This window comes from Dichomitus squalens (genome assembly GCF_000275845.1).
Source record: "Dichomitus squalens LYAD-421 SS1 unplaced genomic scaffold DICSQscaffold_34, whole genome shotgun sequence".
Lineage (NCBI taxonomy): Eukaryota > Fungi > Basidiomycota > Agaricomycetes > Polyporales > Polyporaceae > Dichomitus > Dichomitus squalens.
In genome coordinates, this window is record NW_006766916.1 from 162,267 (window position 1) to 177,762 (window position 15,496).

The 15,496-nt window shown below is 55.2% G+C and overlaps 7 protein-coding genes across 7 annotated transcripts in view; 3 read left to right on the forward strand and 4 right to left on the reverse strand.

Annotated features, from left to right (window-relative positions):
- Window positions 1–1,942, forward strand: part of DICSQDRAFT_162699 (uncharacterized protein) — a 3,682-nt gene extending 1,740 nt beyond the window's left edge. The window contains exons 4-10 of the mRNA XM_007368295.1: window positions 1–31; window positions 82–122; window positions 176–307; window positions 925–1,149; window positions 1,230–1,519; window positions 1,572–1,625; window positions 1,677–1,942. Coding sequence (XP_007368357.1) covers window positions 1–31; window positions 82–122; window positions 176–307; window positions 925–1,149; window positions 1,230–1,519; window positions 1,572–1,625; window positions 1,677–1,787 — 884 coding nt within the window. The 3' untranslated portion in view covers window positions 1,788–1,942. The remainder of the gene's footprint in view (window positions 32–81; window positions 123–175; window positions 308–924; window positions 1,150–1,229; window positions 1,520–1,571; window positions 1,626–1,676) is intronic.
- Window positions 1,943–3,431: 1,489 nt separating this feature from the next.
- DICSQDRAFT_138976 (uncharacterized protein) lies at window positions 3,432–4,122 on the reverse strand (the record flags this gene model as incomplete). Its single annotated transcript, XM_007368296.1, has 3 exons — window positions 3,956–4,122; window positions 3,741–3,894; window positions 3,432–3,688 (listed from the first exon to the last, which is right to left on the reverse strand). The coding sequence occupies exons 2-3, from the start codon at window positions 3,869–3,871 to the stop codon at window positions 3,433–3,435; spliced, it is 387 nt and encodes a 128-aa protein (XP_007368358.1). The 5' UTR covers window positions 3,872–3,894; window positions 3,956–4,122.
- A 1,267-nt stretch (window positions 4,123–5,389) lies between these two features.
- On the forward strand, window positions 5,390–6,692 carry DICSQDRAFT_172548 (GroES-like protein; the record flags this gene model as incomplete). The annotated part of the gene is made up of 6 exons (XM_007368297.1): window positions 5,390–5,649; window positions 5,720–5,798; window positions 5,854–6,049; window positions 6,115–6,131; window positions 6,244–6,513; window positions 6,573–6,692. 6 exons carry the CDS (start codon window positions 5,390–5,392, stop codon window positions 6,690–6,692), a joined length of 942 nt encoding a protein of 313 aa, XP_007368359.1.
- Window positions 6,693–6,911: 219 nt separating this feature from the next.
- On the reverse strand, window positions 6,912–8,700 carry DICSQDRAFT_182260 (uncharacterized protein; the record flags this gene model as incomplete). The annotated part of the gene is made up of 6 exons (XM_007368298.1): window positions 8,307–8,700; window positions 8,112–8,247; window positions 7,977–8,047; window positions 7,337–7,734; window positions 7,005–7,281; window positions 6,912–6,925 (listed from the first exon to the last, which is right to left on the reverse strand). Exons 1-6 carry the CDS (start codon window positions 8,659–8,661, stop codon window positions 6,912–6,914), a joined length of 1,251 nt encoding a protein of 416 aa, XP_007368360.1. The 5' UTR covers window positions 8,662–8,700.
- Window positions 8,701–9,518: 818 nt separating this feature from the next.
- DICSQDRAFT_162701 (uncharacterized protein) lies at window positions 9,519–11,334 on the reverse strand (the record flags this gene model as incomplete). The annotated part of the gene is made up of 5 exons (XM_007368299.1): window positions 9,519–9,618; window positions 9,671–9,959; window positions 10,014–10,653; window positions 10,786–10,924; window positions 10,977–11,334. 5 exons carry the CDS (start codon window positions 11,332–11,334, stop codon window positions 9,557–9,559), a joined length of 1,488 nt encoding a protein of 495 aa, XP_007368361.1. The 3' UTR covers window positions 9,519–9,556.
- Window positions 11,335–11,731: 397 nt separating this feature from the next.
- Window positions 11,732–13,388, forward strand: DICSQDRAFT_109509 (GroES-like protein). Its single transcript, XM_007368300.1, has 5 exons — window positions 11,732–12,019; window positions 12,090–12,168; window positions 12,223–12,418; window positions 12,476–12,882; window positions 12,943–13,388. The coding sequence occupies exons 1-5, from the start codon at window positions 11,757–11,759 to the stop codon at window positions 13,048–13,050; spliced, it is 1,053 nt and encodes a 350-aa protein (XP_007368362.1). The 5' UTR covers window positions 11,732–11,756; the 3' UTR covers window positions 13,051–13,388.
- A 54-nt stretch (window positions 13,389–13,442) lies between these two features.
- On the reverse strand, window positions 13,443–15,074 carry DICSQDRAFT_172552 (Aldo/keto reductase; the record flags this gene model as incomplete). The annotated part of the gene is made up of 10 exons (XM_007368301.1): window positions 13,443–13,599; window positions 13,654–13,787; window positions 13,852–13,948; window positions 14,005–14,050; window positions 14,115–14,181; window positions 14,247–14,315; window positions 14,358–14,453; window positions 14,797–14,875; window positions 14,934–14,953; window positions 15,012–15,074. 10 exons carry the CDS (start codon window positions 15,072–15,074, stop codon window positions 13,443–13,445), a joined length of 828 nt encoding a protein of 275 aa, XP_007368363.1.
- Window positions 15,075–15,496: the final 422 nt, after the last annotated feature.

Here is a 15,496-nt window from a genome sequence, read left to right on the forward strand (position 1 = left end):
GATATGGCCCTACGCCAGCACAAGTCGTCATGTCCGTCCCCCCTCTTCGCCTCCGCTCCATTCCTCCTAACTTTCCTCCAGGTTTCCCCCAGACCAAGATCCTTGGCCACCATACACCGTCTGTGAGTCCGAGCCAGTGCCGTCCTCGCAGCTCGCAGCTGACGTCTGCCTACAGGGGACTTCTTCCCACCACTATACAACTGCCCCCACGAACTCGACAGGCTAGGTGCCCTCGGCGACGGCGGGAAATGGATATGCGGCATGTCCAGAATACAGGACAAGCCTGACTGTGTCATCTACTCATTTGGTACGTCCTCTCCCTTGCACCCCTATCATTGCGCACCATTGTGCATCCCTTGTGTGGCCACGTCGTCCCGCTGCCCTTCTTCCTGCTCGCGTTACCGCCTCTACTCCACTTGGTAGACGCCACTGCCCCCACCTCGTCTCGGCTATGCATCTACACCCTCGCACGTCCGCAACGCGCCCAGCGTCGTCGCTGCTCACCGCCTTGCGCGGGGGCTTTGACACGTCGCGCTGTGCAATTTGACACCCTCCTCTGCTTCCGTCTTCCTCCCGGCGTCAAAGCGGGGTCACGACTCAGATCTGTCTTCGCGTCGAGATGAGCGCGCGCAGACGCATGCTGGCTGGGAACGCTCACCCCAACGCGTATCTTCCATTATTTAGCAGCGTTGTGAGTCTGGATGGGTCTTTGTATTTGCATTAGTCGCGCGCGCTGTAAGGATTGATGAACGTGCGTCGCGCTCTCACATCGGGAGCGCGCGCTGTCTCGCTGGCACAGCGCGCAGGGCCGATCTGTGATCCCCGATACGACATCCTCCCCCGCTTCCGAGCTGCCTAACCCGCACGTTGTACGTGAACTAGCGCGCTTACCTCTCTCCCCCACCGCGCACGCACGCAACGCAGGCATCGACTCGACGTACCTGTTCGAGGCGACGCTCCTCCAGTCCACGCGCTTCTGCCAGGTCTGGATATACGACTCGACCAAGGGCGCCGGCGCCGAGGGCCACATCCCGCGCGCGCTGCGGCACAGGGCGCACTTTGGGAAGCTCGCGCTCGGCGCGAGCGACAGGCACGGCGCGGGCGACGAGCCCAAGACGTGGACGCTCAAGAGCCTCATGGCCGAGAACGGTGAGTCTGCTGCGGTAGTATGGTGTAGTGCAAGGGCGGCCGGATCGCTGACGCGCGCCCCTCCCTCTCCTTGCACGCAGGTCACTCACACATCGACTTCCTCCGGCTCGACGTCGAGGGCTGGGAGTGGGAGACGTTCCGCGGCATCGTGCGCGACTTCACCATGGAGCGCGGCAACCCCGGCGGCGGCGGGCCGCACGCGCCCAACAACGACAACGCGACGAGCGGGTGGGGCGTCGCGGAGCGCGAGGGCGTCCTGCCGTTCGGGCAGCTGCAGATCGAGCTGCACGTGTGGAACCAGCGCTTCCAGGACTTTTTGGAGTGGTGGGAGCTGCTAGAGGTTGCCGGCCTGCGGCCGTTCCACAACGAGGCACGTGCCGCGCGAGCTTCGGGGAGCTTGGGGCTGATGATTTGGTATTCAGATCAACTTGGTGTACGCGAACTACAACCGGCATAGCGGGGTCGAGCTCGCGGAGGTGAGTGATGGCGTTTCGAAAGATGGCGGCGGCTGACTCCGGGGCTTGCAGTACTCATTCATCAATATCCGCGGGGAGAACGCGTTCATCAAGGACTACGTCCCCGTCTTGCCCGAGACGACTCCCCCGCGCGGCCCCGGGATAGGGCCGGAGCGACGATGACGGCCGGCTGACCGTGGACCGTGCGCGGGGATCGTGCTTCGCTATGACAGGATCGGAAACGGAATTGGGACGGGGAGGAGGGGAGGGCCGCGCTAGAGCTCGAGGCTGGGGGTGTTATATCATACCGAGATCAACGTATACCATGCATATATCGTGAGTGCATATAGTGCTGTCCATTCCGCTCCGTACGGAGGGTTGCCGTCTTGCAACGTGGACGTAATCTACGCTGTCCGCGTCCCTTTCCCCCCGGGCATGTGCGGAGCGGGGTTTGTGCACGGCGACTGAGGATGCGGATACACGGCAGGAGGCAGACGTCCGCCGTTTTGCAAAGGATTGTTCAGAAGAGTCACGTCTCTACAAAAGAAAAGATTGCTTTGCGCCTCCCCCTTTTCATTGGTTTTTCGCCAGTCGAAATGCCTGCCGTGATCAGGTCGTCCGTCTCAGACAGTACTGACTCCAGGAACGCGCGGAACACGGGAGATTTTGTATTGTGATGATCCCTCTGAGATATATCCTAGGCTAGTGTCCTCTTTTCGACGCTGCTTGGTCTGTTCACCCAGATAGTAGCAATTGCATGAAAGATTACGGACTCGAGCTTCGTAGTACCAGAAGAACTACATGTCAAACCCGCCGATTGCGAAGACACAAACAGTTGCGACACATTCCACGTACTACTCACGCTCAGCGAACGAACTCCGGAAGTCTGGTGACCCGGGCGCCGACCTATGAAGGGAAGCGCCCCCACTCCTCCCGCCACACGCCCAGATGCAACCTCTCTGCGTCCCGCCATAGCCGTGCCAGCGCAGCAGCCACTCTCAGTCTTCGCACCCGAAGTCCTCCGCCGTCCTGAACTTGACCTTCTCGAGCGGCCAGCACGGCCCGTACTCTCGACTTAGGTGCCCCCGGCCGACAGACAGCCGCTTCACGACTGGGCGCAGGTGTGGCCCGTAGCCGAAGAGCTCCAGCGAGTGCGGCAGGTCCTCGAGGGGTAGCTGATGGCCTAGGAGGTTGTAGCCCGGAAGTGGTGGCTCGAGGATGTGCAGGTAGCGCATAGACGAGCACTCGCCGAACTATAGATGCAAGGGTGAATCAGCCTACTTGTTACCACACCAGGGTTGTGATTGTGCAGGACGCGATTGTCAATGCAGACGAGAAACAAACGCAACGCGTAGCCGAGGGAAACAGGACGTACCAGCCTTCCGAGCCGCCTGACGATCGTCTCACGTAGCGAGTCCTGTTCCCAAGGTATGATGAGAGTGAAGCGTAGCGACGACATGACTCTCGGTAAATGATCCTTAAACACTTTCATGTAGTGCGGGTTCCAGTCAAAGAGTGTCAGCTCGTATCCGAGGGCATCAAGCGCGGGGAGCTTGGGGAGGAGCCTGAGCAACGCCTGGTCCGCTCCCGACTGCGCTGACACGCGAACGTCGAGGCGACGGGGACGCTGCTTGTCCTGCAGGAATCTGCAAAGAATGTCAACTTCCTCCTCTGAAAGGATATCAGGCCCAGTGTTGAGGAACTTGAACGAGGTCAAAGTGGGGAGGGCGTCTGGGTGTGCTTCGAGCACAGGGAGCAGCTCGTCCGGGTGGATAGAGAGGATTGTGAGCGATGTCAGGACGGCGCAGTGTCGGGATATTAGAGGAAGTTAGTCGAAATTTTCGGTGAACACAAATCCGAGCTCCCGCAGCCCGACGAAAGAAGGTACGGAGCAGAGCCAGAGGATGTCGCTGAGAATGGTGAGTCGAACGAGGGTGTGTGCATTCGCTTCAAGTATCCTAGCCATAGAGTTCACCGCCTGTTCATCAATTGAGAGCATGTCAGCTCCAATTCCCGCGTGGGAGATGAACAAAGTATGAAGGCGCGTCGGGGTGGAGGTCAAGGGGATGCCTTCCCTTCCTATTCTAAGGGGCGGAAGTCAGCGAGAAACAATAGGGAGTAGTGCAACGGAATTACTGTGCGGATAACGTGGTCATAGAAAACTCTTTCAAGGTCTTCCCAGAAGCTGAAAACAACGCTTGGAGTATTGAGCATGAGAGGGAAGGACGTTCGCCATCCCAGCTGAAGGAGCGAAGGTTGATGAGCATGTCGAGCGTTGCAATCAGGCAGCCTAGAAAGTAGCGTACCATACATCAGATTGTAAGTCATAGAATCTTGCACGGAGCACTCACGAGTCTGGAAGATGCATTCGCTATGATCATCCCAAGCGTAGGCACGGACCGTGGGCCTCCTAACTACTCTCGCAAAATCTGGGCGGCAAGAGATCGTTCACAGGACGTCCCAAGTGATACCATTGTTACGACTCATTCAATCGTGATGTCCCTCCAATAGATCAACGTTTTATACATCTCTCCGCCATAGTCCAAAGGTCACTGTAATGTCGCTGAAAACGCTGGATAGGGCGAGGTGCATCATGCGGGAGACAAAGAGACACGTTCTTCGGTCTTTCCGTGGGAGGTAACGAACGACAAGACCCCATATCTCTGAAGGAAATATCAGCATGCTCAACGACCTCCAGGCTCTAGCTTGTCTCGCGAGGTTGGGGAACTGGTGGTTGTCAGAGGTCGGACTCAGGTGAACCGTGAACGGATCCGCAACCAGCCACGAGGTTGGATTATGTCAGCCGAGAATTAAGCGCTTCTCCCGTCTTCCGCTCTCTCTAGCTACCTCCCTCAATTCTCCCACTTATTTTTTTCCTCTCTTCCTGAGCTGGCGCCTGAATGGTGATGAACGGTTGATATGGTAGACTACCCCACCGATTCTGAGCCACCTGCCAAAAGAGTCTACTCCACTGAGACCAACGCTGGTCAGCAAACATCCTTCCGACCCGGCGCGAGCGGCCGCCGTAGTTAGCGCACGAAAACCTGAGCTACCAACCCTTGAAGCCAGAAATCGAGCCCTCGAGCGAAGCGACAGGGCGTCTCGATCAATTGCGTTGCGATTCATCATATTAAATTATGTCAGCGTTGAGATCTGAGAAAGACCTCCCGGCGCCTGCCACAAATTCACCGCTTGTGACTGAATCTACTCAACGTTCGATGATCCTGGTTTTCTGCATGGTTACTGGAATCTCGTGGAACTACAGATAATTATGTGACCCTTCGAGGGAAACGAGCCCTTAGGCCTTATGTATCGCCCAGCGTTCGTCCGAACGGGATCCGTAGATCTAGGCTTACTAATCTAAAGTAGCTGCTCAGTTTCTTCTGGTTCACAGCTCATCAACTCGCCGCGCCTTCAAACATCTCTTCGATTCCATGTGGTCAGCTACATACAGAGGCTACTGCCGGTATCGACGAAGTATTCCGGTTGGTCGCACTTTAATGTGGGCGCTATGATCACAGGGAGTACTACTACCTCAACTTGACCTGCTTAGCAAGCTACGATGTCGTTATCCTCCAGTATTACAAAGCAACGGTGGAATCAGATATCCGGGAAATCGGCAGCGAGAGTTCTGTCGGAAGTTGCACCCACCATCAACTGCGAAGATGCGTTACCCGTTAGGCTGGAGTTGACACGTCCCAATGGGAGTATAAAGTGTACGTGCATACCCCCAAGTACCATAACTCACATCTACGTCTCACAGTAACCCCATCAGAGAGATTGAAATGTCGACTCAAAGGGCCCTGGTCGTTCCTGCCGAAGGGCAGCCTTTCAAGTTCGTCAGCGACTGGCCCATTCCCAAGCCCGGTCCCAAGGACGTCCTAGTCAAGCTCGTCTCCATCGCACTCAACCCCGCCGACTGGCGCCTGGAACTCGGGGGCTCGGGCATTTTCAAGGATTATCCTATCGCCGGCGGCCTGGATGGTTCAGGCGTCATCGAGGAGGTCGGATCCGAGGTGACGCACCTCGCCAAGGGTGACAAGGTGTATGTTGTGCCAACGCCGTTATGTGTGTTGTCTCTGACGCGTGCCCCTCTTCCTCGGTACGATATGTAGTCTATTTGAAGGATGGTTCGTCCCAGGGCGCGGGACGTTCCAAGAGTATGCACTCAGCCCCGCTGCTTATGTCGCGAAGGTATATTCAGCATTTTGACTTACTGCCGAAGAGTACTGAGGCGAAAATCACCCAGATCCCCGACAACATCTCCTTTGACCGGGCTGCGACTGTTCCAATGTGCCTCGCCATAGTCTTCTCCAGTACCTGGGCACACGAGGATGGCGCAAGGTCCGCGAGATTGACGCCTCCTTGGGAGGAAGGCGGTAAGACCAAGTACGCCGGAGACGTCGCCTTCATTGTTGGCGGTTCGTCTTCTGTAGGCCAATACGGTACGTGACGATCTCTCACTCACTTACCACTGAATTTACAACGGATCCGCCTGACAGCCATCCAGGGCGCACGCCTGCAAGGGTACGCGGCCATCATCGCCACCTCCTCTCTCAAACACCAGGAATTCCTCAAGTCGCTCGGGGCAACCCATATCATCGACCGCAACCTCCCGCCCGGGGAGATCTAAGCCCAGGTCCGCACCTTCGCCGCGGGCAAGCCGATCACTTACGTCTACGATGCTATTGGTGAGCGAGATGGTCAGCGGCTCAGCTACGAGCTCTTGGCGGATGGCGGTGCATTTGTCACCGTCCAACTGTTCTTCCACGAATACCTTGAGGACTTGGTTACGGAAAGCAAGCCTGTCATCCGCGCGTTAGGCTCGTTTGAACTACCTGGGCATGGGAAGCTCGGATTGGAGGTGTACAGTCGCCTGTCCGAGTGGCTCGCTACGGGTGTTATCGTGGTATGTCTTCCCGCCTACTCTTCGTTCTAGCCGGCGTTGACTTGTCTCGCATCTGGTAGCCAAATAGGGCGGAGGTTGTGCCAGGCGGTTTCGCTGGAATTCCAGGAGGTTTGGAGAGGCTGCGGAAGGGCGAAGTCAGCGGTGTCAAATTGGTCGTACATGCCGCCGAAACTCCATAAGGTCGAGATTTCGCAGAGCAACATGGGTCTTCGCAGGTCATCATTCATGCAATCGATCTGATGCTATACAAGTTCCTTCACTACCCCTAATGACATAGTAGAGTGACGAGGGGTCTAGGCAGCCATACGACCCCCTACCTCGTCCACCTACTCGTCCACACTCCAACGAAGCGATGCTCTCTTGAGGCCACCGAAATGACGCGCGATGCTTCATATGTATCATTCGGTGGGCACTGCGTATCATATGGATGGGCGATGTTCCTTTTGCAAATGAGTGGTATGATCTTCGAATCAATATCAGAGCGCACTCACAATTATTGATGATGCTGTCTTGTCCGTGGTGCCTCAGCAACCACTCCCAGTCTTCGTAGCCAAAGTCGTCGGTTTGTCTGAAGTACACTTTTGAGGCGGGCCAGCTGTCGCTGTACAGTACTTCTTTCGTGCTCGGGTTGCGTGATACCCAGCGCAGGTTGCGTTTGTACCCAAGGAGCTGCAGCACGGGTGGGGGATGTCGGGAGACGACAGACTCGAGCTCAATGTCGTTGTCTGGCAGTAGCTGTAGATAACGGCAGAATTCTTGTGCCTCGAACTATGTCAAAAATTCAGTGCTGGTAGTTCGGCAACATAGCATGAGCACGACATACAAATTCTGCCCATTCATCTTCTGTGAGGGTCATTTCTGAGGCGGATATTCTCAGAGACAGAGCGGTGAGATGGCGCGGGATACATGCGCTGAGTTCAGCGAGATGATCTGACGTCAGCTGCTGGGACCGAATGTCGCAACCAAGGATAGTGAGGTGAGGGAGGTCCTTGAGGACCCGCAGGACTGGCTCATTGGTGAGCGGCTCGTCCTCTGAGGCCCATCCGTAGGAGTGAACGAAGTCGAGGCGCTGGAGGAACGACTTCCCTTGAAGGAACGTCGCAAAAGCCTCTATATCCTCTGCCGTCATCCAGCCGCACATCACTTTGCAGGAAGTGAGGAGCGGGAGGGCATCGGAATGCTCCTCAAAGACGTCAGCAAGGTCTCCATCGATCTTGTGATCTACACACAGTGTGAATGAGCGAAGCTGTGTACAGTCCTCAAAGACCTCGTGAAGGCCAACGATCTCCGAAATGGAGACAAGAGAGAGCTCTACTAGAGAGGCGAATGGCCGTACTAGGTTGGATGCCGAGAAAACGTCTCCGGATAGATCAAGGCGGCGTAGAGTAGGCTCATTTGTTGCGACACTGCCACCCTGAAACTCGTGCTTTCAGGAGAGACTTCCTCGGTCTCTCCATACCAACGAGGAAGGAACGCGAGTGAGCGCAAATGGTTTATGGATGGGAGGAAGGGGCAAAAGTCTGGCAGTTCAGGACTATCGAGTTATAATGCCATTAGATATGTCAAATTAACCCACATAACCATTCTATGCAACTCACGGAAGTGTTAGCTCTGACAGAGTGTCAGAAGAGTGCTCTATGAGAGCTTCAAGCACCTCTGGTTGCGGTTCCGGACCGCGACCATACCAAGCAAATGCATGGAGCCGAAGGACGGAGAGTGCATCACCAGTAGCCTCTGTAATGATTGCTTGTCATTAGTAGAGTTGAAGTGTCACTCCGGTGGATGAAGCGCACCGATGAGCTCCTGCGAAGGACCCTCTTCTGGATATGTATAGGCGCGTACAGTCATGCCCATCACGATGCAAGCAAGATCCGGCGACTGCTTGATGTGCCGCAAGAGCTCGCAGCTGAGACGGGTAGCCTTGTCTGCCTCAACCTGTTCATCATCACACACTTCCTCCGAGCAGGGATCGGACACATCCCTCCACAATCCAAAGCGAATGGTGATATGGGAGAAGACTATCTCCCACGCGATGTCGTGAAGCATTCTTGAGACGTATAAGCACCTTCTCTGGTCGTTGGAGGGCAAGGCTTGAATTATCCGATACCATAGCTCGGTGGGTAAGCCTATACGACGCGGGTAGCTCATCCTAGAGAAAGCAATAGCGTTCGGAATGGTGACAGTTGCTGAAGAAGGGCCGTGTCCCTTCGGCGCTAGACATGCACGCAGCATGGTCCTTTCCTATCCTGGGACGTCACGAGCAGGCTGACAGACGCTATGAAGCTGCCGTGAGCGGACCTAGTCTCTACCAATTACATGGTGCTGTAGTGTTTTCACGGTGGGTACGATACATCAACATGATGCATAGTAAGGAGATTATTAGCAGTATTGAACTTCACTCTCGGGCAATTTGATGCTGTCCCAGCTGGTGCCATCAGTGTGTCACGGATACACGGCGTTCTGCAAAGACACACCTCGGAGGTCTAGGATTCGTCCGAGCAGTTCGCGCATCTTAGTAGGCATTTGCTTCGTAGGATAGCCTCATCAGGACAGCTTGAGAGGACCGTACATGTGGGAAGGTGTCTGCATCGACCAAGTCATCGTGCCCCCTGCTCATCAGGCGTGCGCTCTGTCACTCGTGTACAACCAGGCTGGCCTGTACCATTAGCCGCATGTAGTCATAGCCATGTCCCCAGGCCTTCTGCTGCTAAGGGATATCATGCTCTCTACCGTCTCCCTATTGCCACCGCAACAGCTGCGATCCGTCATTGGAATAGCCGTGTCTGTACTTGAGCTGTTTGGGAACTCCGAGATGTGCATTGCTAGAACGATTTCGATGTCAGGAAAGCACGCTATGCACAGCCAGCCGATAGACCAGGTCTGACGGAATACGGAAAACCCCTGACGCCACGTTACTACTGAAATCCCGATTCAAGCTGGAAGCACGTATGAGGGAAGCATGTAAGAAAGGAGGACAAATTGGTTGAGTCTACTATGTTCATAGGGGATCGTCCAAGCGACCACTCAGAGTATATGCGTGCATCTAATTCAAGTCCTTGTCACTGGAGTCCATGCGCTTCCATAGATCTGGTGGATCCATCGACCCTGAGCTCCGTTTTAGTTAGACGACTTACGTAGAGTCACGAAAATCACTCACAAATATCACAATCGTCATCGTCCTGGCCGTGATGTCTCAGCAGCCATTCCCAATCTTCGTGGCCTTGGTATTCCTCGACCGAACGGAAGTATACCTTCGACGCCGGCCAAAACTCGGAGTACTTGGGGGCGCGCGTCTTTGGATCGTGCGTCACCCACCGCAGGCCGTTGTTGTAGCCGAGCAGCTCCAGGTTAGGCGGGGGACGCCTGAAGATGGCATTCCCGAGCGAACGGGTCAATGGCTGACGAGTGCCTATGTGCAGGTAGCGAAGAGCCTCATGCTTCGAGAACTGTGCAGACCGTGTACCTCGGATTGCGGATGATGAGGTGATAAGACTACTCACGAAGCTTCGCCAGTCCACGACCTTCACATCGGATGTGTTCGCGTGGAAGAGGATGGAGAGTGCAGTCACTTGAGGAGGGACATACTGCTCAAGAAGCTTGACGTGCGCCGAGGTCATCTTGGCTGGCCGTATGTCCAGTCCCAGAATCTCCAGGTTTGGCAGGTCCCGCAAGATCTTGAGGAACGACATATTGATGAGATCCTCGCCCTGATCGACCTGCGTACGGCTGAGAACGTCAACCCGTCGCAGCCGTCTCTTCTTCTTGAGGAATTTGGCGACCTCTTCGATGACATCCTCATCGAGGTCGAAAACAGAAAGAAGCTTGAAAGATGTAAGGTGTGGGAATGCGTCCTGGTGGATGTTCAAGACGTCGATAATCTCCGAGCCGTCGTTTTCCGTACAGAGCGTGAATCCCCGTAGCTCACGACAGTGTTCGAAGACAGAGCCGAGACCAGCCAGCGTGCATGGAAAGACAATGGCAAGCTCGTGAAGGCTGGCGAACGACATGGGCAGGCATTCCCATAAGGCGTCGCCGAACACTTCGAGGCGACGGAGAGTGGCGGAATTGGCTGCGATCGTCTGGTGGACAGTCTTGTGGTATGGAGCGCCTATATGCATCTGCGGCCATAGGTCGAGGAATCTGTGTCGGAATACGAGAGACTGAACCTGAGTGAAGGAAGGCAAACACAAATCTTCTGGAAACTCTGGGCTGTTGGTTTGTCCGGTAAGTCGCTCGTGCAACTGAGAGGTCCCGCTATCTCCGAGCACTCACTGTATGATAAAATCAACTACTCTCTGTCCTGACGACCTCAGAAGGGCGTCCATGACCTCGCAAGGCAGTTTCGGCAAAGGTCCGAACCAAGCAAAGGCGGACAGGTTATGAAGCGCTTCGATAGCTTCGGCCAAAGTACCTGAAGGAGACAACGTCAGACGCGTGGCACAGCTGTTCCGGTGCCTACTGACTAATTTCATATACTAAGAGTGATTCTTCGAAGAGCGAGTAGGCCCGCACAGTGAGCTTCTTGACAAGGCGGGCAAATTCCGGCGTACGCGTGATATGGCGAAGGAGGGCATAGTTGAGTTTGGCCAATCTGCTCGCTTCCGCGACCTCGATGGGGGCAGGCGTAAGGCCAAAGTCAATCCCATGCGATATGTCGTCGTCTCTTCTCCAGAGTCCGAGAGTAATGATGATGTGCGAGAATACGTATTTCTGGGCGATATCGTGGTGCAGCTTCGACACGGACAAACATGTTTTCTGGTCCTGCGGAGGCAAGAACTGGATGATGCGGTACCAAAGTTCCGTCGGCAGCTGCTTGGCCATATTGCTGAGCTTTGTGATGAGCTTTGCCGACACCTTTCGCAGGGCTCTGGGAAGAACTTGGATGCGACTGCCAATATTCGTTACCGCATACAAACAACATGGGCGCTAAATATATTCACATGATGTCATCAAGAGATCAATATTCCGTCTACATATTGCCCTCGATTAATGCTACATTACACAATAAGTACTTAACTTCCAAGGAGCCCTCACGCCTCGATCTCCCGGTCGGGTTTGTCAGCCCACCTCAACTGTCCACATTCCAATTGTTCTATGCATGTTCCCTTCTGTCCGGCTCGGCTCGCAGTACTAGCATATGTGCTATCTCCTGTAGCCAGGACTCTCCACAAAGCTGACACAATGGTCAACCTCCCAAGCAGCATAACTCACAACTGTACAGCTCTCAGCGACACCAGCTTACGATGTCGCTTCAAAGGGCCTTAGTCATTCCTGCCGAGCGACAGCCTTTCAAGCTCGTCAGCGACTGGCCTATTCCCAAGCCCGGTCCCAAGGACGTCCTAGTCAAGCTCATCTCAATCGCACTCAACCCCGCCGACTGGCGCGTCGAATCTGGGACCGCTCGGGGTTTCGTCAAGGAATATCCTGTCATCTGCGGCCTGGACGGTGCAGGCGTCATCGAGGAAATCGGTTCCAAGGTGACGCATCTTGCCAAGGGCGACAAGGTGTAAGCTGTGGCAACGTCATTATGTTTGTTGTCTCTAACGCGTGCCCCTCTTCTCCGATATGTTATGTAGGCTGTTCGAAGGATGGTTCGACGAAGTGCACGGGACGTTCCAGGAGTATGCACTCAGTCCGGCTGCTTATACCGCCAAGGTACCTTCAGCCCTTTGATTTACTTCCGAATCGTATCGAAATCGTATTATTCAGATTCCCGACAACATCTCCTTTGACCGGGCTGCTACTGTTCCCATGTGCCTCGCCACAGTCATTACTGGCATCTGGGCGCACGATGATGGCGCGAGGTCCGCCAAATTCACGCCTCCTTGGGAGGAAGGCGGTAAGACCAAGTACGCCGGAGACGTCGCCTTCATCGTCGGCGGTTCGTCTTCTGTAGGCCAATACGGTACGTGGAAATCACTCACTCGCTTACCACTGAAGATACAACTGTCCTGCCTGACAGCCATCCAGTGTGCGCGCATGCAAGGATACGCGGCCATCATCGCCACCTCCTCTCTCAAACACCAGGAATTCCTCAAGTCGCTCGGGGCAACCCACATCATCGACCGCAACCTCCCGCCCGGGGAGATCCAAGCCCAGGCCCGCACCTTCGCCGCGGGCAAGCCGATCACTTACGTCTACGACGCTATTGGTGAGCGAGAGGAACAGCAGCTCAGCTACGAGCTCTTGGCGGATGGCGGTGCGTTTGTCACCGTCCAGCCGTTCTTCCATGAATACCTTGAGGACCTGGTGACGGAGAATGAGCCTGTCATCCGCGTGTACGGGACATTCGATGTTCCCGAGAATTATAAGCTCGGATCGGAGGTGTACAGTCGACTGCCTGAGTGGCCCGCTACGGGTGTCATCGTGGTACGTCTTTCCGCCTACTCTTCGTTCTGTGCCGGCGTTGACTTGTCTCACATCTGGTAGCCAAATAGGGCGGAGGTTGTGCCAGGCGGTCTCGCTGGAATTCCAGGAGGTTTGGAGAGGCTGCGGAAGGGCAAAGTCGCTGCATATATTGACACCATGTCACCGTAAAGCTCGATGTTACGGCGGCATCTTACTCCAATGAATTTACTCTACAGGCCTTCCACAACACCATTCACTGAGCCTGCGGGACCCGCCATTGCGACGAGTGTATACCCCAAGAATGGCACGACCTCGCAAGCATCGCTCGCATTCTCTGCGCCATCCGTTATGACCCGCCTGATCGCCGGCAGAGACCAGTTCAAGCCTCTGAGGGCTTGCACGATAGACGACACTAGACGTTCTGGGTTTGGATAAAACCTCACAGGGGCTCATTGTCGCACTGGATCTTCGTACATTCCAAGTGTTGTACAGTAACGATCTTCCGTGAAGCGAACGCCATATCGCCGATCTACCTACCTCATGTCGCAGGGGACGTAAATATCCATCACGGTTACCTCCTCTCATCCCCACAAATGCAAGGCTTGTGCGATTGGCCCGCCTATGTAGCGCTCACCCTTGACCTCATGCCTGGAGAGGACATCCGCGATTTGGTCCAACTCCTCTTGCGTCAGCTCGATCTCTCCGCTACGGATGTTCTCTACAACTCTCTTTGCATTGCTGTGGGTGCCGGTCAGCCGTGATTCTGGCATGGAACAAGGGACGGGAACTCACGTAGATCCTGGGAGAGGGATGACGTGTGGCCCGCGCGATGCGACCCAAGCAATGGCAAGTTGGGGGAGGGTGACTTGTTTTCGAGCGGCGATGACCTTGATCTCCTCAAGAATAGCGAGGTTGTGCTTCAGGTTCTGAAAATAGTGGAAACGGGGTCAGCGCCATGGCCAATATAAAAAATCTGAAGAGCAGTCCGACCTCATCCTGGAACCGATCGAACCTGCGACAGTAGTCAACCTCCGGGAGTTCGGCCTTGCTAGTGATGAGTCCGGTCAGCAATCCCCTGCTCAGGGGCCTGGACGAACGTCAGCGTGTCGGATCAGCAGCGATATAACCTCTTAAATGTCTCACGAGTAAGCGATCACAATGACCCCGAGCTCTTCAGCAGTCGCAATGACTACAGGCATTGCGACAGTAAAATATCAGGCACCCAAGCGAGTTGAAGAGGCAGCTTCACAAACCCTTGCGCGCCTCCTCTTCATAAGACCATAGACTGACCTCGATCTCAACTGCGGTGATCGGGTGAATCTGTCGAGGTCGTTAGCGAATCTATCACAGACTACGGTCGCTTATCTGAGAGCTACGAAACTTACAGCGTGCGCCTTGCGCAAGGTCTCCGCACGACACTCGGACATGCCAATGTGATCGAACTTGCCCTCCTCCTTGAGTTAGACAAGTGTCTTCATCGCTTGATCAAGAAGCACATTCGGGTCGACGCGAGCCGTTTCGAAGAGGTCGATCTTCTTAGTCCCGCGGAGGGCGGCCAGGCAGGCGTCCACGCTGCGGCGCAGGTTCTCGGCCTTGCAGATATACGCATACAGTTAGTGGACTTTGCCTTGCCTAGGGATCGGAATACACCGTACGAGCTGTCGGGAGTTAGTATGTTGGATTTCGTCCCCCCCTGTAGAAGGGCATAAACGCTAGTGTTCTACTATCCATTTTGTGCGGTCGAAGCTGACCTTGACCGAAAGGAAAGTCTTCTCCGCGTACTCAGGGTACTTGTCGTAGAACCGGGCGAGGAGTTAGAGGTTGCCGGTCGTGAGGCCCCTGGCATGAAAGTCGGCTGGGAAGCGTTTGGGAGATGGGTGGAGGAAAGCCTCGAGGGCACAGGCAGAACCCACCGCTGTTGAGAAACACCTTTACCCCAGGTGGCATTAAATCGACGGCCGGCTTGATAGCGACGAACGCGGCCTCTTCATCAGTAGAGATATTCGGGTCGCGGCTCTTGTGAAAGGCAATTTCTCAGTCGGCAGTCATTTGACCTTGTGAGAAGGACTCACGTCAATGTCATAAGGCCGTACTGTCGTTAAAGAAATCAGGATCGTTGCAGGTGGCAGAAGAACTCGTGCAGCACTTACGGCGACCTTCCCGACCGTTATGTTGGAGGCAGTCCCGCCGAGCTTGACAGTCTTGACGGACATACTGGAACGCGGCCAGTGTGAGGAAGCGTAAGAGGACTGAACCGTGGCTGTCAGATGGATGGTTAGTTGGACGAGGCACGGGTCTAATGCGATTTCCCATCGACCATCGGACCAGAGTGGGTCACTTCGTGGGGCATGACTTCACTAGCCACATTGAACGCCGTTGTACAGGCACCACCGTCGAGACCGACACACTTCGTCAGACGCCAATGTTGCCATCAGTTCTAGAGTCGCAGCGATGGACACTGCGCCCGTCCCCGCACGGGTACGGGCCCGGGATTTAGTCGTATAACTTGTGTATGAGAGACAAGGTTGCAGCATCGCTGCAGTGAGAAGGTCAGTTTCCCCGCCTAGCCGGCTACGACTATGGCAATGATCGTGGCCGGCCAGGCGGTAAAATCGACGTCCCCCTTGTTCACACT

Excerpts from the sequence above, each read along its gene's own strand:
- DICSQDRAFT_109509 (XM_007368300.1), top strand. The coding sequence starts at position 11,757 with ATGTCGCTTCAAAGGGCCTTAGTCATTCCTGCCGAGCGACAGCCTTTC. Across the intron at positions 12,020-12,089 it reads CTTGCCAAGGGCGACAAGGT|GCTGTTCGAAGGATGGTTCG; the intron begins GTAAGCTGTGGC and ends TATGTTATGTAG. Across the intron at positions 12,419-12,475 it reads GTCTTCTGTAGGCCAATACG|CCATCCAGTGTGCGCGCATG; the intron begins GTACGTGGAAAT and ends CCTGCCTGACAG.